This window comes from Pezoporus occidentalis, unplaced genomic scaffold (assembly GCF_034315485.1).
Source record: "Pezoporus occidentalis ecotype Australia unplaced genomic scaffold, CSIRO_AGI_Poc_V1 ctg67, whole genome shotgun sequence".
Classification (NCBI taxonomy): domain Eukaryota; kingdom Metazoa; phylum Chordata; class Aves; order Psittaciformes; family Psittacidae; genus Pezoporus; species Pezoporus occidentalis.
Genome location: NW_026916019.1, coordinates 2,914,691 through 2,940,434, shown reverse-complemented (window position 1 = coordinate 2,940,434; position 25,744 = coordinate 2,914,691). Strand labels below are relative to the sequence as shown.

The 25,744-nt window shown below is 36.1% G+C and overlaps 1 protein-coding gene across 6 annotated transcripts in view; it reads right to left on the bottom strand.

Moving 5' to 3' along the window:
- Positions 1–25,744, bottom strand: part of ZDHHC14 (zinc finger DHHC-type palmitoyltransferase 14) — a 124,409-nt gene that overhangs the window by 10,788 nt on the left and 87,877 nt on the right. For 5 of the 6 annotated variants that reach the window (XM_062640902.1, XM_062640896.1, XM_062640898.1 and 2 more), the window contains exons 3-7: positions 23,729–23,887; positions 11,563–11,700; positions 7,623–7,671; positions 3,065–3,167; positions 1,235–1,344 (exon numbers count right to left, since the gene is read on the bottom strand). In XM_062640902.1, coding sequence (XP_062496886.1) covers positions 1,235–1,344; positions 3,065–3,167; positions 7,623–7,671; positions 11,563–11,700; positions 23,729–23,887 — 559 coding nt within the window. The remainder of the gene's footprint in view (positions 1–1,234; positions 1,345–3,064; positions 3,168–7,622; positions 7,672–11,562; positions 11,701–23,728; positions 23,888–25,744) is intronic. The other variant, XM_062640900.1, reaches the window with a different exon arrangement.

Below are 25,744 nucleotides of genomic sequence, written 5' to 3'. Positions count from 1 at the left end.
ATTTAGAAAGAAAGGAAAAGGGGAAAGGGAAAAAGAAAAAAAAAAGGAAAAGGGAGAGAGGAACTTTTATTTGAACAGCTTACTGTAAAGTAAAAATCTACATCAGATTATTAAAAAAACATAAACAGAATGGAATAACCTGACCTAACTAAAATTTTTGCTAAAATTACACATATAATTGTACTTTCAATTTGAGAACTCTAAACCTCATTTAGGTTCTGCTTACTCATAAAAAACTGAATGTGCAGACCTAAGTACTATACATGTGTATTAGCTCATATCGCTTCCAAAAACTTGTTTATGCTTCAATTCATTCAAAGTTTCAGGAGTTTTTTCATTTATTTTTTTTTTTAGTTATATCTAGCTTTCAATTATAGTTCCATACTTTTAATCATAGGTCAAAATGTTTTTTTCCTGTGACCTGAACAATGTTACTTTCCATCTAGAAAACTATAAATTTCACAGGATATAAATTGTAACTGCAGGGTTTATAGTTCCAGTTACTAACACATAACGACAGGAGTGCCTTAAAATGCCTGAGAGCTAAAGTCAGAACAGAACTGGTTTTATTTGCTGACTTATGTATCAAAATTCACTAAGGGTCAAGATGGCTTCAATTCTGAAAGATAAGAATAGGATGCATAGAAAAATCTAAGGCGTTTCCCCTCTCAAAAGCCAATGAGGTTTTCACCACTTGGAGACTGGTTTAAGCTTTCCTCATGAATATCTGCTAAACAGGTTTTTATTTACATTCAAAGCACTTAGAAATCCACCTGAGATTACAATCTGCCATGTGGACAGCACGCCTTCAAAAATCAGATGCTTAAAAGAGTTATATGAACTCTCATATCAGAAAACTGCTGTCCATGCTGACAAGTATGGATCAAATTAAGATCTAAAATTACTTGTTGAGGACATGTGAAATGCATCTGAATTTGCTAGCATACGTTTAAAAATGAGAAACAATGTTTAACAAAAGGGAGAAAAGCCTGGATTATTTATAGATTCTTTCTTCGTCTAAAATGTATTTTACAGGGTCAGATCACTAGCTTACTTTAACCACAATTCATCACCTTATCTCTTTACTACTGAAGAAAAACTTACTTAAAGCTTCTAATGGACAGTGGAACAAAACTTTTTTTTTTTTTTTTTAATAAACTCAAGCAATCAGAGTATTTTTTCATCAATAATCACCTGGCTTCATTTATACTAACAATACTTTTGATGTTCTTACCTTGGAGAGAGGGGCCCACAGAGTGCAGCACAGCAATTTGTAAAGATGTTGCCATAACTATATGGATTATAGTTTTCTTTACCTCTTTTATTTGACCATGATCCTTTAATCTGAAGAGATATGAACAAGATGCATCACATATAATACAATAAAGAAAACAGCTGAGACAAATTTAGGGCTACCAAAGCAGCAATATGCTACTTACATCAGAGGTAGACCAGATAAAACTTGTAGATCATGGTAGACCATGATCACACTTTCCAAAGAGCTTAGAGCTTTGGGCTGTAACAAAAAGCTGGACCCTAAAGTCTTACAAGCAAGCACATGCTTTACATCCATAGGTTTAGACAACCCAAAATCTCAAAGGATCAATAAACTCAGGAATTTCAGTATCTAGACATAATGGTCTAAGGTTAATTTTACAAATATTACAGCATGTCCTACAGAAGAGGCTCAACTGCAACATACCATTAAAGCCAGCAATAGAGCACTTCTTTCCCATACTCTTGGGTAAAAGTTCTCAAGCTATGCAATACCACAAAACATTATCTTCCCTAAAGTTCACAAATGGCTTTAAAACATTATGAAGCAACTGTAGTCATTACTACCTTTTAGCGCGTATTACATTTCATTTTAGCTATCTTGCTTTTCTGTTTGTGAGATACTTGAAAGGACTGAGTAAAATGTCTTACTTTAATCAACTGGAAATGTATGCTTTAAATGAAATTACTGAACAGTTTCCTTGGAATTTAGACAGGTTAGACTGCTGCAGTTCCCTGCTATCTGGCCTTCAACAGTCCAAAAGACACATCTATCTGAGGGGAAGAGGGATAGTGGAAGTACACTGGGTCCACCTAGAGAGACAATGTTGGCCTAAACCTAACAACTGAGGAATACCAGAGTATCTCATCTGTCTTACTAACAAGGCACTTCTTCAAAGACAGGCTACTTGCTCAGATACTCGATGCTGAGGCACAATTCATTCTGAGCATGCTTGGCAATTTTTTTCTGGTTGACTGGTATTACTGTAAAATTCATAATTTTAGCCGTGACCTTAAACAATAACAAAACACGTTTGATGTTACGGCAGAAAATTACAGTAAAATAGCTTTAAGCCTGCAGTAATTTGTTAGATTACTTGCTAAATTCCAACAAGCTTTCTATACTATCAGCCACCTAACTTTTTATTTTCTCCTTTCATTAGTTTTGCATTTCCCCTTTTAGCAAGGGAAGGACACATGAAGCCTCCACACAGTTACTCCACACCAAAACAATGGAAACCTATGTGCGAAACTGGTTGACTGTAGAAATGAGAAAGCTGACCTTTAAATTAATGACATACTCCTTGCCAGAGGTTTTAGATCTCAGACTGGCAGAGACATTTCAAAGGAAAAATGAAGAATGAAAATTATGTTTTGAGAATTCGACTCACTTTGCCATTTTTACAGTAAGCAATTTTTGAGTCAAAGAATATTTAGGACTCCCAGTGAAAAAGAGATACTGAAAATTATTTAGTAATTTCCTACTATACAGAATATACTTGGGTTTTTTGTCTCCTCTCTTCTATTTTCTTATTCCTTCTCTATATTTTCCTATTTCAAGATAAAGGTCCAGTGGATGTAAATCACAGTAGACACGCTATGCAACCAGCATATCTTCAAGAGATATAGTCCAAAAGATGTCTTCTGCTATTTTGAATCAATCATGACCAGGTTTCTTCTTTCTTTCCTACTGAGGGATTCACAGTATGCATGTGTGACTTGTCTAAGAGTAACAGAGAAAAACCTCCTCGTTACTATTTAGAAACATGTATGTAGAAACATATCTTACATCTTCATTTGTTGTTTGATTGGAGCTGATCAAATACGTATGAAAACCTGAGAGGCCAACAATAGACCATACTGAGAAAAAACACACCACAGCTTCCAGCACAGTAATTGAAAGTCAAGGAAATACATATAAACCAAAAAAAAAAGAGAAAAAGAATACAAAATCAAGTAACAAGTAGTTACATAATTCTTCAGGATTATCAATTTATAGCACACAAGTCCCTTTGGGGTACTTCAGTGGGGTCAGCAAAAATTATTTTCAGTAGGCTTGAGTGTACAGGCTACTGACAGGCATCTACCCCATCAAATATTTAAGAATCTGCATATGGAAAAAGCATAGAAACTACTGATGAGTTGTTCTGATCTTTACTGCTGAAAATCAAATGTTCATGTTTACCCCTTAAAAGTCATCACACCTAAGACATAAATTGATATACAATTGATATGTTACAATAAATAACAGTTCTGATGGGGTGAAGGGAAGATCAAACACTAGACGTAACCCAAGGCTAGCTGAATAGCAAAGACTGAAGCCACTACTATGAGTTCTAGATCTGTGCTCATACATACAGCAACAACAACAACTGAGCAAACTGCATCTCTGTCATAACTGCTAGACTATTCCTGTCTCTCTTCTGTTACTGAAGTTAAGATGCTGATAGTGATCCTAACTCTAGTGCACTAGTCCGAGTAAAATATAAAGTCCACCTGCTCTCTTGGTGTGGGGTTGAATCCTCAATACTCAGCAACATTTGCCCCAAACTTATGCTAAAAGGAAGACTATCAACTCCCAAGTCACTGTGCTGCTATTAAACAGTATCTGAGGAATTATAAGAAGTCTTTTTGAAGGAGGCATCAGCCCAAATTGTAAGAAAATAAAAAAAAAAAAATAATGGCAGAAGAACATTTGAAGGGGAACAGCAGCAGTCAAAACTTAGTTTGGCACAGCCATAAATCACTCTGCTGGCATCTACCTAGCCCAGAAAGAGCACCCTCCCTGTCAAATGCTGTTTGCAGACAGACAGCAAACTGCCAGTATGGGGTGCAACTTACAGGGACCCACACCTGAGGCACGTATATGTGTCCTCATGGAGTGCCTTCTCACCTGCAAGTTGTAGGGAGCAGGAAGGTACACATACAGCAAGAGGGTAAACATACACCTCCAAGAAAGTAGCGAAGATATGCACATGCATATGTGTGAGCACCACTAGAACTGTGTTCTCACTCCTTATAAACTGCATTACCCAAATGCCACAAAGTAACCAGGCTTTAAAAGTGAGACTGGTATACTAAGAAAGTCAGTGTTGCATTGTTATTACAGTTTACAGCATTCCTTTAACTCTAAAGGAGTCATCATTTTAGCAATAACACAAGTTGCTTCTAAACTTCAAATAATCAAGCATAAAGAGCAACTTTCTGTAGAAGGCTCCCTGCCATAGCTTTTTATTTGCAAGTATTTTTATTTCCACCCAAATAGTCATGGACTGAAGACTGCATCAGCTTTGAGAATGTTATATTCTACAGCATTTCAACAGTAATTTTTTTAAAAGGGAACATGAATCAACAGCAAAAAAGGTTTTGGTTCCTAGAAAAATAGATACAATAAATCAGTAGGAACAAGACAATGGGAAAAGAATATGGTAAAAATAATCCGTATATTAACCATGTATCAACACTTAGTGAAGTCAGTTTCCAAGACAACATCAACTCAAAATATTCCAGAACAAGAACACAGCCTTAAAACATACAAAACCAGTCTAATCACTAAGCCTAACAACAGAAGAAAAATATGACAGCTTCTCACCATTACAGAGACACAGATGGTTGGACAAAAGTTTTTGTGATAAATAATCCCAGTATCAGTTAGGTTTTATATTGCAGGTATTCTCACCTAGTGAATTGGGAAACACCTGAGCTGTCTGTATAATTTCCCTCAGAACCTACTTCACTCAAAATGGTTTAAAAGCAAGAAAACAGCTGTGTGCATTCTAAGCAAATCTGCTCCAAAAGCAATAGGCAGATCAACATGCATTGCTGAGCAGCACGTTCACTAGCCTCTCCCTTTTATTTCCTCCTCAGACTATGGGGAGTCATAGTCAAACAAACAAGACAGAAACTCAGTTGACTGTGCAACAGCCACAGCTAAAGCAAAGAGAGTAAGAGAAAATGAATAAAGCAGTAGACTGTTGTTAGCAGAGGGTTCAGAAAGGTATAAAGAAGGCAATAGCGCCAAAACATTATGCACAATAAAAACAGGGCTTTGATAAGGTACAGATATTAAAGACAGCTGTAGATTAGCACAGTTGGGTAGAGTCGGTACACCAAGACTAAGAGGAAGAATCACAGGCCAGAAAAGGGGAACCTTAGAGGGAGAAGAGCTCCCTACAAACCTCAGATGACTGAGCACTAACAGGCTATTCCTTACCATGATTACCCTCAAGAGGGTCCTGAGAAGCAGGTTTCTCCCTCCACACTGTAATCCCTACTGACAAAAAAGGGGAACTCCTTTCAGTTAAAGACCTCTTTCATTTCCCCACTGAAAAGGACTTCTTTCCCCAGGTAAGAGACTTGTATTTCTCCACAAAAAGATCTCTAGAACAGCATGTTAGATTACCATGACTCCATTAATTAAAAACCAAACACAAAAAAGCAATATATTCTCAACATAAAGTATAACTTACTAGCATAATATGGTATAATGCTCCCTTGGTATCCCACAAAGTGTTGTTAGCAAGCTAGAAATGGCAATGTTCTGTGTGCCTGAATTGACTTGCTTGCTCCAAAGTAGCATTCCCAATACTACTTGGACAATTTATCTTTTTACTGTTATGAATTGTAACCAAGCTATTAAATTGTCCAACATATCACTATCAAACGCAGCCATTTCAACAAGATGCACTACTCAGCCTTTCAAAGCAGCACATCACTGAATACAAATGACAAATAAGCAGCCCATTGTTCCTGTACAAGAATCCTCAATTACCTTTTGATTTAAGGAAAATTGAAAGCTATTCTCACTTTGAAAATAGTTCAAAAGAATCATCTTTTATAGGAATTGGCTACAATTGTTTTAATTGGAAGCTACTATGCTATTTAGAGCAGTTTGGTTTTGCTTTGTAAAATTTCTTCTATGAAAAACACCCTAAACAACGGCTTTGTTTAACAAAGGAATTTACAGCTCAGTGACTCAACCTGACGAACACATATACACACAAAACTGTATTTTCACAATTTGGAGAATCTGACACTTGGAAAAACTAGCTGGAAAGTGAGGTCTGTCTTTATGCACAACTACAAGTGACAGAGTAAGAGTTGTTGCTACTCTTTGAGGAAAACAGCAAACTTTGAGGCACATGGAATTCTTTTAATGTATCTTTGTGAGAAGTGCAAACTGTTTATTCAGACACAAACTAATCAAAACATAGAAGGAGTAGGATGGTTACAGCCTGTACAAAAATGTGAGGAAGACACTAAACAGTAGTTCTATCAGCTTCCACTTTTGACATTATGCTAGCTGCTTTTGGACAAAAGGAGCCTTTTCCATCCTCACTGAGTAGAAAATGTACAGAAAGCTCCTGTAAAATGATAAAAAGAACATGGAATATTTACAAAACAGAACCACAGAATGGTTTGGGTTGGAAGGGACCTTTAAAAGTCATCTAGTTCCAGCCCCCTGCCATGGGCAGGGACACCTTCCACTAGACCAGGTTTCTCAAAGCCCCATCCAGCCTGGCCTTCAATACTTCCAAGGATGGGGCAGCCACAACTTCTCTGGGCAACCTGTTCCAGTGCCTCACTATCCTCACTGTAAAAAACTTTCTTCGTTATAGCCAACATAAATGTACTCTTTTACAGTTTAAAATCACTGCCCCTTGTCCTGTCACTACAGGCCCTGATAAAAGGTCTCTCTCCACCTTTTCTTATGAGCCTCATTTATATATTGAAAGACCACAATAAGACTCCCCAGAGTCTTCTCTTTCCCAGGCTTAAAAACAAGAGTAGTCGCTGTGTATATGCATGTGCATACCATTACATAACCTAACAGAAGCTGATACTTGAAAATGACTTCTGTAAAAAACAGTAAACTGACATAAGAATACTTCCAGAAATTGAACTCTTCAGGCACAGCTTATGGTTTCAGTCGTTTCACAATCTACTTTTTCCATCCTGACAAGAATCAGCCATTTTGGATAGTTTCTGCTGCAAAAGCAGAATAATTACTGCATATTTTAAATGAAACCACAGCATGATATATATACTGTGAGATAAATTTACGAATTCCATCACAAACATATGGAGCATATTTCCATCACAAATGGCAACTACAGACCTTTGTCAAGAGTCCTACTCTACAAAAGACAGAATAGAAAACACCCCAGGCTATAGTCTCTTTCCTACCTCCTACATGTGGCAAGAAATCCTGCTTTGCAAGAAGTGATGAAATCACTAACTGATAAAAGTCCCAAATGCCCATATCCATCAAAGCAAGAAAACAAGCAAAACACATCTCAGATGTTATTTTGCAATAAGATCTAAAATTTGTTCCACTGAAAGGATATCTTGCAGGACTGTCCTTCAAGGCATTGAGGAACCCTGTTTGTTGAGAACCTGTAGAAACAGAACCCAAAATTACCAGCTGAGTAAGAAATTGGACTACAGGCTGCTTTCAACATAGATAACACAAGTAATATATGAAGATAACCAAATAATCATAGATTTACTAACACGAATCTGAGAATACGTTGCTCAGCAGCAACAACATCAGAAAAAAACTTGGGTAAGTTATCAGGTTAACATCTGCAGGGTATTTTCTCAGTCATACCACAAACTGATAAACGCATACGTTCCCATGAACAAGATTTCTGATTATCCCTGTTCTTTTCAGGCCTAGATTATAAATTACTTTTATATTTTGAAATACTATTTTTCAAAGTGCTTTTTTGACTTGTAAAATTTATTCTATAAACCCAGATTGTCAGTGTTCCCGCCTCTGTTCTGGGAGCAGACAAATTCCATAAACTATAATCCTGCTCCTACTCCACCTGCACAGGTTTTTCTAGTAAGTGCTTGCTGCCTCTGGGCAAGTAAGAGAAAAGAGTAGCTGAAAAAAAGCTCAAGAGCAGCATGATCTAGTGAACTAGAGATGTAGAAGCATCTAGGAAGATGGATTCCACAACCATGAGATATTAATCAAAAAGAATAATTTGACAATTTGCCGATTGCAACAAGTTACTTTGCAGAAACTGACTCAATGTGATACAGCTACAGCCACATAGTTTGCATTTTACTGTATAACTTAGATGATTTAAATGCATCAGGCCAAAAGTCTTTCCCTCAACAAAAAGCTTCCTCTTAGCTAAATTCACCTGAAGATTTGTATGAAGAGAGAAGACTCTTGTCTTTAAAACAAAAAAAGGAAAACACGTATGTGTGTGTGTACACACATATATATTCTCTAGCCCTGCATGGTCAATTTTACTGTTTGCCATTAAGAAGTGAAAGTTACTTACCTTGTATTTCTGAGCCTTTTCAGACTCTCATAACTGATTCTTAGCCTCAAAGCACAAGACTAATGGAACTTCCCCTACCTTCTTACAATTTTTTAAGATCCTTAATGGCAGTGGCAGCAGGTAGGTGTGATTTCTATTCCCTACTGCTTGTCACACTCCTCCAAGCAGTTCCCAATACATCAAAAGGGGGTGGCTCCTCACTGCAACAGTTGAAATACTGATGCTTCAAACAGAGCTGTGTGACTGTGAAGACAGACACCACTATTGAAAACGTCTTAAGCTTGGGGAGATGGAATAAAATCTTGCAAGACAATACCTTTAAACTATCTGATTTATATATTCGTTTTATTATCTTCAATAACAATACGTACACATATTTTTAATCCTGGAAAGGGAAGATGTCCAACGAATGCCTCAGGTGAACACACAAAACAAAAAGATGTATCCCCCATCTTGTCACCACTTAGGCCCAACAAAAATTATAAAAAAGCCAGGTTGTAAGATGTATTAAAACCAGATTATAGGATAATAGGAACTTCCCTATTAGGGAATGAACCAAGCAGATTTATTTTTGTTGTTTTTTTTTTTTTTTTTTTTTGTATTTTAACGTCAGTACCTACAAGTTGCTATAAATATCCCTCAGTCCCTTCCTAAATGACTATTGTCAGAAGACAAGTGTTACTAAAGGTAATCCTGCTGAGATTGTCTTCAGAAAAGCTAAAAACAAGATTTCATTAAGCCTGCAGGATTTCCTCTAGAACCAAGAATTTTGCCAGGACTTATGCATATACATATGGATGACTCTGAAATAGCAGTAAGATTATAGTCCCAGGATTTAAAACTGAGACTTTATTCAGACACGCTAACAGAAAGCAGTCTATGCCAAGCGCAAAGGTTCAGGTTAAAGAACTGAGAATCCTGCTTACTGGTTAGCATCAGCTGAAGAACTGCCTGGCTGGAAAACAGAACAAAAATGCTTGAGTGGTAATTACTAGAAAGGTAGATATGAGGACTTCTAGAAATATGGTAGGCACAGAGAGACTGGAGTGATCAATATAATAAGAAAACCTTACATGTAAAGAATTCTTTTTTTGGATATAGTTAAGATTATAGAAGACAAATTTGAAAGCCAGGCTTGAAGCTCAAATGTAGTAAACAAACATTGAGGAACTAATCACAATTCATACCTGCTCCCATTGCCGTTGAGGACCAACCTCATAGTTGGTCTATAGAACTAAAGAGGTTTCTCCTGTCTCATCCAAGGTAGATAAACCTTCACAGCAAGAATATTTTACAGCTGACAGACAATTCAGCATTTAACATTTACTATACATTATCTGTAACACATACATAATGCTGAAGTGCTTCTCAACCACACAGAGGCACAATTAATTTCTCGCCTAATTCATACTTAGAAGTAGGTATGGACACTGTAAAGTTAAAATCCACTGGATAAATGCACTTGACATACAGAACACAAAATCCTGGCATAATATTGGTAGTTCATATGCTGAAAGCTGAGGAAAAAAGAACTGTAGTCTTTGTGAAATAAAGGTAGGTTAGCTTCAAAAGTAGCTTTACACTGTCAGACTGATAATGTTTTCAACTACTGAATTCTAGCAAAGTAAGATGACAGAAGAAACCCCCATGCTTCCTTCTTCAATGTAAAAGGTATGTATATATATACTCAAGTATGCCCAAATAAATGTCAAGAATTTCAGTATTAATGGAAAGTGTTCTCTTTCCAAAAATTACTTTTCCCTTTTTAAACAGTATGTACATTTTATCTCTGCTCTTTCAACTGGTATTAGAAATGCTTTATCTGTCAGTGAGAACAACTTGTTCCAGACTCCCTAAGAATTAGGCGCCCGTACTTCTAGCCTAAGTGCTATGTCTCTGAGCTATAGGAGAACCACTCAGTGCTTTGTATCCTCCTTTCGTGAAGCACAAATAAAAGCAGGAGTTCTACTTTTTAAAATACAAATTTCCTCTGCACAGTGTAAGCAGTGTAGGGAATTGAGCATTATCCAGCTTATTTTTCAGAAAAACATTTTCTAAACATTGCCGTTATCAAGTTTGCGTTACAAATGTGCTGTAAGCTGAAATTATTACTTCTATCAGGTTTCCATTATAATACAGAACACAAAGAAATAAAAAGATCACATTTCCAAAATGATTCAAGAAATACTCTTCAAAGCAATATCCTGTGTAATTAGTGAAAAGACAGAACACTTAAGCTTCCTAGAGATAGAATTAAGAGACCCCCACAATATACAAAAGGTCTTCAAAGAAAAGTCTTATAATCTCCACCAGAAATTAGATCATTGTCATCATATAGCAGGTAACAAAGTTGTTAGACCTGTGGAAAAAATTAGACAGTACCCACAAGAGTCTTGACCTCAAATCCAAAACAGAATACAAATAAAAATCAATCTTAAACTTATGAATATTCATCTTCCTATAGCTTATTCATTCCATTATGAATTTGTTGTTCTCAGAATGTCTATGCAAATGAAAGTAACTTGTGTTGAAAATAGGGTAGAGAAAGATGTAAAACTAAACAGCAAACAACAAAATGTGTAAAATAGCTCCAATCTATTTTCTAGTAATTTCCGTGTTTGTTCTGAAGGCAAGTGACGCATGCTTACATTTTAAAAAGCATGTAAAAATTCTTTGAGAAAATAATACTATCTGTATCCTTAGACATACACTATGTGTGCTGCTTTTCCATTTAGTCACCCATAAAAGGACAAAAAAAAATTAAGAAAATTAACACTATATTAAGATACAGCCAGTGCTAGATCAATGACTACTACGACTAGGGTCTGCTACAGACCGGAAATGGGACTTACTGGGGATTGTGAAGCTTCAGAGAAAAGGCAAATAAATAAATAAATAAATAAACCCTGAATGATCAAAAGATTAACTTAAAAATAAAAAACTCAAGCAAATGGCTACATACGTAATCTGATTTCACCAGCATACTTACGAAGGATGACGTGGGTGATAACGAATGCAAATATAAAGACTGTCAGAAAGGACAGAGATAAAATAAACATATAAAAAAATCTGTAGTTTCTTTTCCCCACACAGTTGCCTACCCAGGGACAGTGGTGATCAAACCGTTCTGAAATGAGAGGCAGAAGAAAAAAAAAAATGGAAAACGATTAATAAAATGCTCTTTATTTGGAAAAACCTTTCTGAATACTATATTAAAACTCATGACTTAAATGGCATTTGCAAATTAGCCACAGAGAAATTCTTATTTAGAAAGGAAAAAAATAGAAAAAGAATAAAAAAAGAAGTATTTTAAGGAAAACCTCACAGCTTTCAAAGAAATCAAAGCATGGCTGAGGTAAGCTCCTCTTAAACTAACAACATTATTGTGATAAATTGTGCAGACCAGTAAGCAGGTATTTATCCACTGTTACATTGAGCAGTACAACTACACTGTATTTTGTATTTTCAAAATAGGTTCGGTTTTTCTTCTTCCAGTGACTCTTCTACTCAAAACTGTTTTGATGTTGATTTATTTATATCTGTCATGATCACACTTCTGACTTATGTCTACTATCATCTCATCCATCCATTATAGTATATGAAATATTTATACCCTCCCACTTTAGTTTATTGCTTCACTCAAAATACTGTCATTCCAGACCACCTAATTTTCCTCTTAAGATTTGACACTGCCACACAGAACTATTATAAATAGCAAAATAATTCACATAAACTATTTATTTATCAAATGATAAAATTCAGGCAATTTTACAATTTGCTTATGCTTTTTTTGGGTTTGGGGTTGGTTATTTCCTTAAATAATCTATTCAGTCTTGCAGGAATTTTCTGTAAACCACATGGTATAAGAAATGGTAGACGTCATCTGAATGCTCTGTTACCCTTTGTGCTATAGCCTCCCACTTTTTAGTAAATCAAACCCTTTCCTTTTATTTGCCTGAGAGATTAACTCGTTCATGAGACAGGAAAAGGTCAGGGTAGGTCAGAAATGAGTGTTCCCAAAACAGGGGAAATGCCCAAGTGCTGGAAAGCAGCAGAGGGAACAGTTCACTCTGCTTCTCCCCAGGCAGCCTCAACTCCCCCTCCCCATCCATCCCAGTATGCTGGGAAATGGAAACAAACAGGCATTTCCTAACTTTGAATTGGAGAGATTACACTGACAGAACAACAGAATTTTGAATTTTTCAATCAAATCCAAGATCATCAGACAAGCAGATGCTCTCATGCTGACTCACTCTCTGATCCTTGTCCAAATCCTGTTTTGTTTTCTTGACTTTTATGCCTCCACTGATGTATGATATCGAACTATATGTAAATCCACAGTAAAGGCAAGCTATAAATTTGAAGTCCTTAAGCCCTATGTTTAAATGGCACATCTGTCCATGCACAACAGTTTATTTTAGCTGTGGTTTTAGGTTAAAGACCTACATCACAGCTTTTCCTTGAAGGATGTATTTAGTATTATCTTAATTTTAAAAAGTCAAAACAACATGCACAACAGATTTCTGAGTTCACCAGACTTTCAGGGGGTTTTAAAGTGGCTTTGCATGACAGCTGTTTGGACCACATGTTTCTGCCCTAAATCTGTTTCAAATTCCAGTGGGGGTATACAAGGTGAAGTTACTGAACTTTCTTAGGATAAGGCTTCAGAAATACATTGATTCAATGAGTACTGCTAAGAAGAAGAACTAAACAAGAACTAAACACTCTGCTATTTAAAAGGCCATGCGATACTACCTTTATTCAGTGCAATACAGTTGTATTCCAAAAATAAGCTGACATCACATTTGAACAATGCTTATTTTTAGATTTATGCTTCTGAATGAGTTCTTACGTTCTGATAAACACTACACTTTATTTAATGGGAACCTAATACAACATATGAGTGAATAATGACACCAAGAAAAATACCGTTAGAGAGCCTTTTAAAGAGCATAATTCTAAATTACTGCTTCAGAAAAAAAAATTATGACATGGCTTTGGATGATAAACTTTGTATATACACATTCATGCTATTCTATGCTGACACTGTGAGAATCAACAAGTTATACTGACATAAAGCTCAGTCTCTAGCCATACCTAGATGTCCAGATACCTTAGACATCTATTTGATGGATTCAGATAAATGCAAACAGAAAAATGCACACATACAGACAAACCCCTGTCTATAAACATACGTACTTCGATATATACATATATATTCCTTACTAAAGGTTGACTTTATAATCTTAACCTACTTGACACCCCTCTCCAATTTCTGTCTTCTAAATTCTGTGGTGAACTGAAAGGCTATCATTTCTCAATATATACCTTGCCAATCATTGTGAAGCTAAGAAGCTACCTAAAATCCTTGTAAAGCAGAAACGGACAGAAAAGGCTGAATATGAAATACACTGCTGCAGTGTTAAATCTGAATCAACTCTAATGAAAAAGAAGTATTAAAGGGTTTGAATGGTTGTTGCGAATTAATAAACTTGGACTCAGTTTTCTCAGTCATAAAATAGAAAGGGATGTGATATTTATGTTATATGACTCAAAAGCATAAAGAGCAAGAGATTAATCTACTCTGAAGAGCATAAATATGTAAATGCAAGTTAAAGATAACAGCCTTACAGCTTGTGACCTGCTCTGCTTGTTAATACAAGAGAAAACAGCCAATCCTGGCAAAATGAACAGACAACTAAGCAGAAACTTCTAATGCTGTTAAGAAATACAAACTCTCTTAAATCTACAGCTGTTCCTTCTTTCTTACAATAGACATGGCTTAGTAAGTCTTAATGAACAAATAATACATTAACTTAAAGTTCACCTCCAGCACTCCAGATGCCTGCAAACTGAACCACCAATGGTTTGAAAAAAGTAAGCTCTGCCTGACATCCCTACTCGGCTTGGACAACGCTGGCAGCAAAATTAAAATTTACCTTCACTGAGAAATGAAAAACCTCTGATGAGGAGAAAGCCTGGCAATTACAGCCCTCCAAAATTTAAAATGCAGAGCAAATAGAAATGTAGCTCATTGTTATGAAGAACAAGACTGTTACAAGGTGATGACTGCAGTTCTGGTTTAAATTCACAGGGTATAGTTAATGTATTGCTGAAATTAATCATACATTCATGACAAAGTTAATGTAAAAATATTTGAGGCAAATGAAGAGAATTAAAACGTTGGTAATACAAACTATTGACAATAAAAAGTGGATTAAAACTCTCAATCAGGCAGGAAGCAAGCTGCAAGGGCTGAAAAGCTTGCCTATGGAAGCATCCCATGGATAGAAAAGTAGCAATAGACCATCTCCTGCGCTCAATTTTAAGCAAAAACAGCAACAAGGTATTTGTATTGCTAATGTATTTGCCTTCAGAATGTGGTATGACATGACAGCTATACCTATGTAATTGAGAACTACAGCTAAAATGATGGCCCAGCTTCTCCCCTTTTTAGCAGTCCTGTGAACCAGTCTCTTGCCTCTGTGTTCCTGGCTCTGCATCTTAACACCAAGTCTGGTGTTCATTTTACCCTGTGGGGAGCTGGTTGACAGAGCCAGATGAACTTAAAACTATGGTTAATTTTCTGCTGCCTAGCTCCCCGACTAGCTCATCACAGTATCAAACACAAAGGCAGGCCCAAGTGAAGCGGTGAGAACACACTGCCAGAAAAGAGGTGAAATGATCCTTTCAGACACAGTTAAGTGTTAATTAGCTTAGCTGTAACACCAACTTTACTACAGGTTAACGCTTATCAGGACTGCAGGAAAAATCCAGTTTTGATTACTTTTTCAGGGTCTCAGAACAAAAGCTGAAGCATACAAAAAGAATATGTACGAACAGTTTATAAAGTGAAGTATCAACGAAAGCAGGAGGTGGGTAAACGGAGACTAAAAATGCTGTTTGTAATGACCACAGAAAACCAAAGAGGTAAGAAACCTCAAGAGCTGTTAGTAAACCTACACCAGTGACTTTGTTTGACTAGTCTTTCCCGAGTGATCAGCAACTTCAAATTTGGGTAATAACTCCTGAGGATAGCCAGTAGCCCCATAACCAAATCCAAAGGGTGAGGCTTTAGCAGACAACTGAGCCAATCCAAAAACTTAGTAGCAGTGAAAGAGATGACGACATGCTGCCTTCCCTGCCACTTCATCCCACTTCCTTCTTTAACTGTCTAAGCTGCTGATGAATCAGTCAGGTCAGTTTTCTGAACTAGCAGGAAAGAAAAGAACATTTTTATTCCTTGCTTAGTGAGAAAACCTGACATACCCATGGCTTTGTGTTACTAAGGGTTGTGTGAATAGGAACAAAGCAGAGAATCACAGAGGCGGGGAAAAAAAAGAGGATGAAGTTCAAGCAGCAAACTGTCAATATGACTCACTGGTCTCATTAACACTTACCTAATAATATATGCTAAGTAGATGACAGAACAGCATACCAGTTACATCATACCTTAGACGTTTCTCAGTTTTTACCTTCCCAAAAATACATACATTTGAAAAATTAAGAAACATTAACTGCTGGATAGCTCAGATTAAAAGAGAACATTTCCCATTTTAATAAGCCAAGTTCTTGTATATGGAGCGTTTATAGTATTTGCTTCAGAAGCCAAACCAAAGCATGTTCCTTTTTGTCCAGAATGAAAGAGTCTCTACTTTTCCACAGCACAGCATGTAGACTCTTAAATCCTTAAATGTTCAGCTTCCATTTTTTCAATCACTATGCTTCAGGAAACCACAGACAAAATGACCCCAATGCTCCCTTTACTCTTTCAAAACATTTAGCAAAAGCTTTATAATTTACAACGAACAAAAAAGCATTTTTACATGGAACATTTTTAGGCCAGCTTGGCTCTTCAGCTTACAGCTTTTCCCACCTGTTCACACTGTGATCTCAGAAACATTTGTTATTATTTATGAACTGCTTTCTTCTTCCTTTGCTCCACTGGATCACTGCACACCAACATACATTTTTCTAAAGCATAATGTCAATGCAGGTCTCAAAGACAGAAAGTGTATTGGTGCAAAAATATCTAGGTCAAACTACTTGTAGACTCCAATGAGCACAGGTTAGAACTGACTTGCTGATTTTTCCATCCCACTGAAGTAAAGCATTGTAGGGTAAAGAAAGACACAAACCTAAGGCATTCACCAAATGCTACCACCTTTACTGAGCACATGCAAACATGCATCCCAGGACTGAAAAGAGTGAAGAGCCTGCTATTCGAATCTTGTGTCAGTCAAAAGAAAAATCACATTACAGCTCAAACAACTGGTCCAGCATTACTCAAAATTACTTCTGATAGCAGCAGTACAACATAGGACTACAGAGTCCATTGTCGTGGATGCACACTGAACAATTATGTAGAGATACCCACACATCTGCATGGATTTGTAATGATGACAAATACAGCTTTTTGTAGGACTATGATGTCATGATATGATCACATCTATTCAGGCTTCTTGATCTGACATTTTGTATGACAAATGGCACTTTCAGAATCTGGGTGCTCTTAAAATGTTTAGGCAAACAAATGAGGTTTTTAAAGTTCATATAAGGAACATGTTTTATTACAAAAAATATTTCTTTTCTTCTAAGATACAGCAGTCCAATCCAACAGCCTGCTGAGTCATGCACACATGCACAAAAGCCAATATAACTATAGCATTAAATCCCTTACAGTCACTTCAGAATGTCTAATAATTTAGCCTAATTAGTAAAAAATCTTGTATCTGATATTCAAGGCAAACTTCATAAAACCTATCCTTAGCTGAGATGTTCAGTTCCACTACTTAAGTCATCACTCCTCAGAAATTTATGTATTTAATCATATTTAAAAAAGCCACTGATGAGACTTGCCATCAATTGCCAACAGCAGTCAAATACATGGATCAATTTAACTTAGACATTCACCTGTGTGACAGTCATTCCCCTGAAAATGCCTTTGCTGCTACTTTTGTGGAGTGCAATTGGAGTAGGAACTTACATGAAAAAGAGGCAGAGTAACAAAAGACTGATTGCAAGTTACATTTATATGCATGCTGATGTTATTTTAGAACATCTGCTATAGACAATGCACAATGGATCCTTTAAATTGCCACACTTCAGTACTTGTGTACTCTGATCCCAAATCAAAACACCCAAAGAAAACCAAATTGTACAAAAAGAGCTTTCTAGCCTCAAATTCACTTTTGGGAAATACCAAAGGTTTACTCCAGATTACATTCTGGTCACTACAATAATCTACAAGGTGATGTAAACTGAAATAGAGATGTAACATTGGGAAAGATGGGCCTGTATTACTGAAATGAATTAATAGTGTATATGGATATCTACAACAAAAGGTCAATCAGAAACACAAACACAAGGGCTACTCAACAAATATTTCACTCTTAAAATCATTTAAATACTGCCCCAGACAGCTAAAATATTTGGGTGGGGTTTATTTAAGCAAATCAACTGCAATGTCAGCTTTTCCCATGTTCATCAGCTTAAATAGTAGCAGGCTAATGTTAATCACAAAAAGAAAATAAACATGCTTAATTTTTGAAATAAAAATAGCAATTGATTTATTAGGAGAAAATCCATCCATTGCCCTAGGATAGCTCACAGTAATTAAACTATATTGTCACATAGCCCACTTCACTGCTATCTCCAATAATAAATGTCGACTAATTCACAACAAATCCCTGTGCATGCACATTAATGGTGACACGTTCAAAGGCAGCAGCAGCAGTTTAGAATGACTGTTCTTTGATAGGTACAAAGAGTGCAGCAAAGGACCTCACTGCTTAACAATCTCTAGTTAAATACCTATTCTTGTCAATACTTTCACACACTGGGAACCAAATAAGTGCCAGACACACAGCCAACAATGGAGGAAGAGAGTTAAAAATCCCAACTTGTCTCTAGGGAATGCATAATATCCTTACCGGATATCAGCATCCACAAAATTTATGGACTTGTTCCTCTCTTTTCTACATGAAAGCACAGCTTTTTGTTCACACTTCTGTATCTGCCTTTGAATTCCTAACCCTCTTTCAAATTGGTATTGCACCAAATATATAAGTATTTTTTGTCTTAGGTTCCTAATTTTTCTTGGTAACTACTGTCTGACATCTGTGGCTTACAAAATTATTTACATAGTTGGGTATTATGATCATCTCTGCTTTTTTTTTTTTTTTAATATGCAGACCAGTATATAAAAGCTGCAGTCTCTCTATGAAGTAACCTATTATACTATTGTATTTTTTTAAGAGACTTTCTACCATATTTACCACTGGTTTGGCTTAGACTTAAAAACTCTGACAAACATGGCATGCTCCCTGAATTTCTAACGTACATCTAGTATACAGATGGCACAATCATAAACAAATATGACTTCTGTAAGTGATGCTGCATACTCCATTCAGCAGCATCTTGGGTGCCCCAAAAGGTAGCACAAATAGAAAGAGCCGAAGCCATTTCTCACATGTAAAAACTTGGAAAAAATACACAAAAGAAGAAGAAAAAAAGGACATAGCAGCCAACTTTGTGTTTTTAACTCTTCAGCTACAGAGTCACTTCTGCACATTCAGAACCAAGGTTTAACAGGTTCAAAATGAAGTGAAAATTATATTCTCCTCATTGCAGGAAATGTAAGGAAAGAAGGCAAAGGTCATGAAAAAGAACTGAAAACAAGAGGGGAGATAATAAGGTAATGAAAGAAGAGTGCTAGCATATTGTATTTTCAAAACAATAAATTAATGTAGTCCAGTCAATACCAAAAAAAAAGACAATACCTACAGTTGCCTGGTACAAGTGCTTTACAGAAGCAGTGATTTAATCAGAAAAGAGGTGTCTATTGACTTCCAATATAGACTATTTTCTGTAAAAAATTTTGCCAAAAACTTGACACTTGGTCTCATGTTTGGGATCGATAGAAAAGCAACCAGACTTACAAGTGAAAGGAATCCTATCTCCTACAGAAACAAAAAATGTATGGTATGTGTGCCTCAGCACTATTGGCATTATGGTTCCCCATCTAAAGAAGTTTGTATTAGGTACAATTAGGTACAAAGAAGGCCAACTAGAATCTATCAAGGGTTATTAAAAAAAAAAGGGATGTTCCCTCAGGATTCAAGAAGGCATATGCTGTAAATAAGAATATTCAATGGAAAGCATCCTCGAGTGCTTGCCCTCTTCTCCTATTCTTCACCAGGTATCCTCTCTGGCCATGGTGGGAAATAGGCTACTACACAAACTGAAACATTGGTCTAACTTAGTATGACATTCTCATGTTCATTGGTGATCCAGAAAAGTCAAACTAAACGTTTAAAAGTTGTGATAGACAACTTCAAAATTTTGGAAAAAAGTCATGTGTTGAAAGAAACATAGTGGAACTGGAGAAGAGAAGCTACTTTCATCCATCAGTCACACACAAATTTATGACATACAGATTATGAAAGAAATAAAATGGCCATATTGTTTTAGATTATTATAAATGGATCTCTTCTTCCATCATACTGGACTTCTGCCTCAGTGTGTACCAGTTACTTCACTTGATAAGCAAAACTGTGGCATGTGAATACCAGGAATACTTTAGACAGATTATTGGACTAAACTGATTTACTGCTTGTTAATTATTATTCACTGTTTCTCATTAGTCATTTGGTACTATATTTAAACAGATTGCTTGGAAATAGTCAGATAGAATCATAGAATAGTTAGGGTTGGAAAAGACCTTAAGATTATCAAGTTCCAACCCCCCTGCCATGGGCAGGGACACCTCACACTAAACCATATCACCTAAGGCCTCGTCCAACCTGGTCTTGAACACTGTCAGGGATGGAGCATTCACATCCTCCCTGGGCAACGTATTCCAGTGACTCACCACCCTAACAGGAAAGAATTTCCTCCTTATATCCAATCTAAACTTCCCCTGTTTAAGTTTTAACCCGTTACCCCTTGTCCTATCACTGCAGTCCCTAATGAAGAGTCCTCCCCATTAGGGAGATGATTTTATTATAGAAATTAAACTAAAAAAGACAAAAGTTATTTATTAAAACCAACCAACCAAACAAACAAACAAGGAAATTACAGCATTAGTGTTGAAATGACCATAAATAGATAAATAAATTTTTAAAGTAATTTGGTCATTTCAGAACCAAAGCCAACCAATGGCTTCTTACTAGCATCACACAGTGCAATCAAAACCTCTTTTTAAAACCCTGCAATAACTAGCCTGAGCTCAGAATTTGTCTGCTGTTGTTATTCTTTTCTTTATCTCTTGTGTTTATGTGTACATTATTTTAAATTCAATTATAATCTTCAAGCAACATAATGGTACACAGAAGAACTCTGAAGGGCTAATTTCCAACTGCCAATCACTAAGGCAGTTAAAAGAAAGCATGTCAAGAATACACCCAAAGTATCTCAGTGTCTCAGGGAACACTTATTTGATCAAATATGCAAACAAATGCAAAAAAATGCAACAAACTAAATTTTTATAAAAATCTAGATTTTTTGGGGATACCATTATGAACACATTGTAACGCTAAAGGAGTTTGAAGTATTATTATGGGTAGAACTCAAATCAGTTTGGTGTGGTTTGTTTGATTTTTTAACCAAAAGCTATTTCTTCATGTTTTTATCTAAATATACATGTCATTTATTAAAAAATAATGAGGAAATTAAAATTAGAAATAAGATAAGTAACAGATATGCTTACTGGACAATTAGAACATTAGGATCAATTCAAGAGGGAAAATGCCAACAATGAATAATTGTTGTACTCACATATTTAAAATGTTGCTAAGGATTCGTTACAGGATGAAAAGCATCAATAGAAAACATGGAACGTAAGAACCTCTCTTTAAAACTGCACTTACTTGCCCAGTACCATAAAACACCTTTAGGAAAAAATAGCATACTGTTTTTTTAAGTAGTGAGTGCTGGCTTGAAGAAAGATTCCATTCCTGTATCACACAGTCTCTGTAGTTAGTTTACAACTGCAGCAAAAGCTTCCAGAACTACGTGGTAGAAAGGAATGCATAGTCATATTGGTAGTGAGTTGCAATATTAAGTTACTTATGCATCTGTATGTGTGTGAAGTAGGAATATTTTTGTGTTAGTTTAGTTAGACCAGTAAGGAACTAGCAAACGACAGTGGCAGAAGAACACCCATTGCTATTATAAGATTTATTCTTAAACTAAAATTAAATAAAAGCATCATCATATAGACAAGCCTAACTTAAAGAGTGGTGGTAAACTATGTAACACATTCTGATTAAGTGTATGCTCTGTTAGTTCTCCACAAATATGTGAGCAAAATTATTTTCTTGACATCTATTTTTCACAGAAAATTAGCTGCAGGTACTTGTAGCTTTCACTTCTTTCCTTCAAAAGACCTGAATAGTTACATGACAAATACCTGTACTGAATCAGGAAACAGAAATACTATCCAATGCACCCTGACTGTAATTCCCATTGCAGAATGAGGCGAGGAGAAAAAACACAGCAAATTCATTCCACTAAATGAATGGATTTTTTTTTTAACACAAATAACTTCAAATTTAAAACTGTGCAAGAGGATATTACAATGATCATAGCTATTTTTTGAGCAGAAAAGACTAATCTTGGATACAATTATCACTCTTATGAGTCATTTGCTCAGACTTTTTTGATCTACATTCATAATAATTCACATCTGTTGCTTCAGGCACAGGCATAATCAGAAAGCAAGGATTGAGTTGTTTCCCTGCCATCACTAATTTTATGTTTCATGGAGTATGTTTTCCAAATTTAGTATGACAAGGACACCATCAGATTACAGAATAATCTGTAACAAAATCCTTCATACCAATTTATTAAAAAACCTGAAACATTACCTTAAAATAAGCTTCAGGATGTGTGTGTGTGAGTTGCTCTTATTTATGCACTCTTGGTGAAGACAACAGCCTTAAACTTTTATTTACTGCACTGGTGAACAACTTCATTTTCATATTATCAGGTTTGCTGAGCAATACAACACTTTTATGTCCAGGTTACATATCTGATAAAATATTTTTCTGAAAATGTGTCAACTGCAATTCATAAACATCCCTATTTGCCAAGCTCAACAGCTTTTACAACACTTACTCAATTTTAACACATCAGAAAAATTGTTTACTGAAGGAAACATCTACAGATACCAATCAACTGTACAGGGCCAAAAGGCTAAATTTCTCACTCTGAATTAAGTGTACTCCCTAAATGAATATCATCTAAACATGAAACTGTAATACTTCCAATGACTGCTTTATATCTAAAAATAATGCTCCTAAATGCTGCAATTACATTTCTCATCTGGAGACATCTTTCTACATTATTTTCTTGAATGCATAGGATCCAGGCTCAACAGTGTGCTAATCAGCTGCACTGAACTCTAATGTGATCTAATGAACTAGAAACTACTCGGATTTGATCGGTGGGGGTTTTTTTGTTTGCTTTTAAATCCAAGCATATCTTAATCACCTTGTCTGCCCTCCAAAGAAGAGAGTAATGAAATAAGATGTTCAGAAGAAAAAATCCAACCTGTCATTACAAAATATTCTTAGGTCTTGACAACATCTTACTCTCAAAATAGCATGTTTGTCCAGCTATTTCTTATGGATTCTGACTTTCAGATTTCTAGTCTTAAAACTGTTCACAGGTAAGAATCACCTATCGTGTGTATTCTGGTCACAGTGCAAGCTCTAACCATTTGAACTATGACACATAGTTAGCCTATAATGAAGTGAAAAAAACATTTCCTTGCCCTCAGTGTAGTTTGATGAAGGAAACAACTCTAGAGACTCCCATAAAGCTTTGCTCTCTGCACTGGAAAGTTCAGTGCACATACTATGCCGCTCCGTTTGAACTGGGTGTGTTCTTTGTCTGGCAGAGCAGGTTAGGAAAGATGCATGCACCAGAAGATATTCTTCCTTAGATTAGCAACAACCATCTGTTAGGCCAAATCTCCCAACTCCTCCAAAACTCTTAACATTTAACAGAGCTTACAGGAAAGAAAGATTAATACAGCAAGTGACCTCTTGAGTAATCTTGTCACTAACTCTTTCTCTCTCATATCAAAAGTATTCGTAACAATATATAAGCTACTAAATTGAACATATACCATATCTTTTTTTTTTACTCACCTACGCAGTTATCACAAAGGCTGCAATGTGAGGCACGAGGTGGGCGGAAAATCTTGCAAGTAAAACAGTATTTTAATTTCACTGTCTGTCCATTGATGATCACTTCTTTTGTTCTGGGAGGAGGGCGATATCCTCCTGAACTGGAGCCATTTGCAATATCTAAACATGGAAATAGAACGCATTACATTTTTCACATGAGCTTTGGTGTATGCACAGAACTGTCTTTGATGGCAACCTATTTTAAGTTTTAAATTGATATCAACACACTTAAAATAAACAACTTTTTTTCCCATTTATATTCTCCTAAAATAACATGTAGCAAAAAGACAGTTAATTACAAATAGCATCCATAGCCAATCAATTCAAATTAAAGAGATCACCCAACCCAATTCTCAAATGCTGACATCAACCTTGATCACAAAACTCTTATACTTTCACACCCCCAATAATTACATTAAAAACTATGACCACTGTAGCAGGATGGTAAAACTTGGACAAATTATCTTTAGGATTTTAATAAATTTTTTTAGAATTCCTATAACAACAAAAAGACTCTCTGGAAGTGATGCAGAAATTCGCCAACCTAATATAGAATCTGCACATTTACTTAAGCAACAACAGATCTGTCATTAGACCTTGGCATTTGGTAGAAATAAGATCAGTCATCACTCTGAGATCTCTTAAATGCTGTGATAAAATGGAGCACATCCAGAATAGTATTTCACAGCTCCTGCTGTTTCTAAGTTTGAATATCTAACTCCCAGTGTTACTTTTACACATCTTGAAGTTTGTTGCATAAAAATAGTTTCCAACTACCTCATTTGGTGCAAGTGGTGGGGTTCTGAGTTTTGTTTGTTTGCTTACTTTTGCTTTATTTTAGAATATCAGCACTCATTTTATCCAGCAACTAAAGGACTGGTTAGGTTGAATCACTGAAGTTCAATTTTGTCCTTTAAATGTGTGCAAGCTGAGCTACACACTGAAAGCTGAACATGTAAAAATGGTACCTTTTTCCCAGTTTTTTGTGTAATCACAATCAAATCAAACCACAGAAGTGAAAAAAAAAAAAACCCAACCCTAAATTATTACTTTTGGACAGGCTGAACAGCAAGAACAATGGGGAAGTAAAATAAATTATTTTCCAATATATGAATGAAACTACATTTCAAAGTCACAGTCACCTGCATAACTGTGTATCAAGTTGTCCCCCTCACTTTCATGTTGGGCAAATGTGGAGCTGTAATGACAGGTTACTGAAAGATCCATGACTTGCATTTGAACTCAAATTGTTGGAAGTATCACTCACAATTTCTGACAGGTCTGTAGACACGTTTACACAGCCTACAAACTACATTTTCCAAGGGGACAACTAGAAAGCCTCCTACCTTGTAAGGTATTCAAATTAGCTGTAACATAACTGTGCTAGCAAAGGTGTCATTAAACAATTTACTAGATTTGGCAGCAAATCGAGCTTAAGAAATTCCCAATTGCAACAAGCTCACCACTTCATAAATATGCATCAATAAAAGTATTTGTGGGACACCACTGTAAACATGACCACTGAAACAACTGGACTTCAGAAAACTCTTGAGAAGAGGGTGGGAAGGAGGGGAGCAATAGCTGAGAACGGTAGAATCAGGGTTTGAAGTTCCTGAATGTCTCTTATGAGAACAAAATAGTGAATACTGAAGAAACAGCAGCTTAGAAGCAGCCTACCAGACCCTGATAAGCCACAGGCATTTGCTTGTGTTGTATCAAAACTACCTCCTGCAATGTTCCTGCAATGCTGAAAAAGGTCCTATTGTCTGCACGCGGGAGCAGAGATTACTGTATGGCTCCGTAACAATCCATATTACAGATTTTGACCTCAAGGCCAACACTACTTGACAGTACTTTCGATTAAGTAAGTAAGTATTGCATTACAAGCTACTGGTGTATTAACATGCTGAAGCACAACTAGACAATAAAATTTGTTTCATGTGCAAAATGGGCATTATCTTGAGTTTCCTTTTTTGT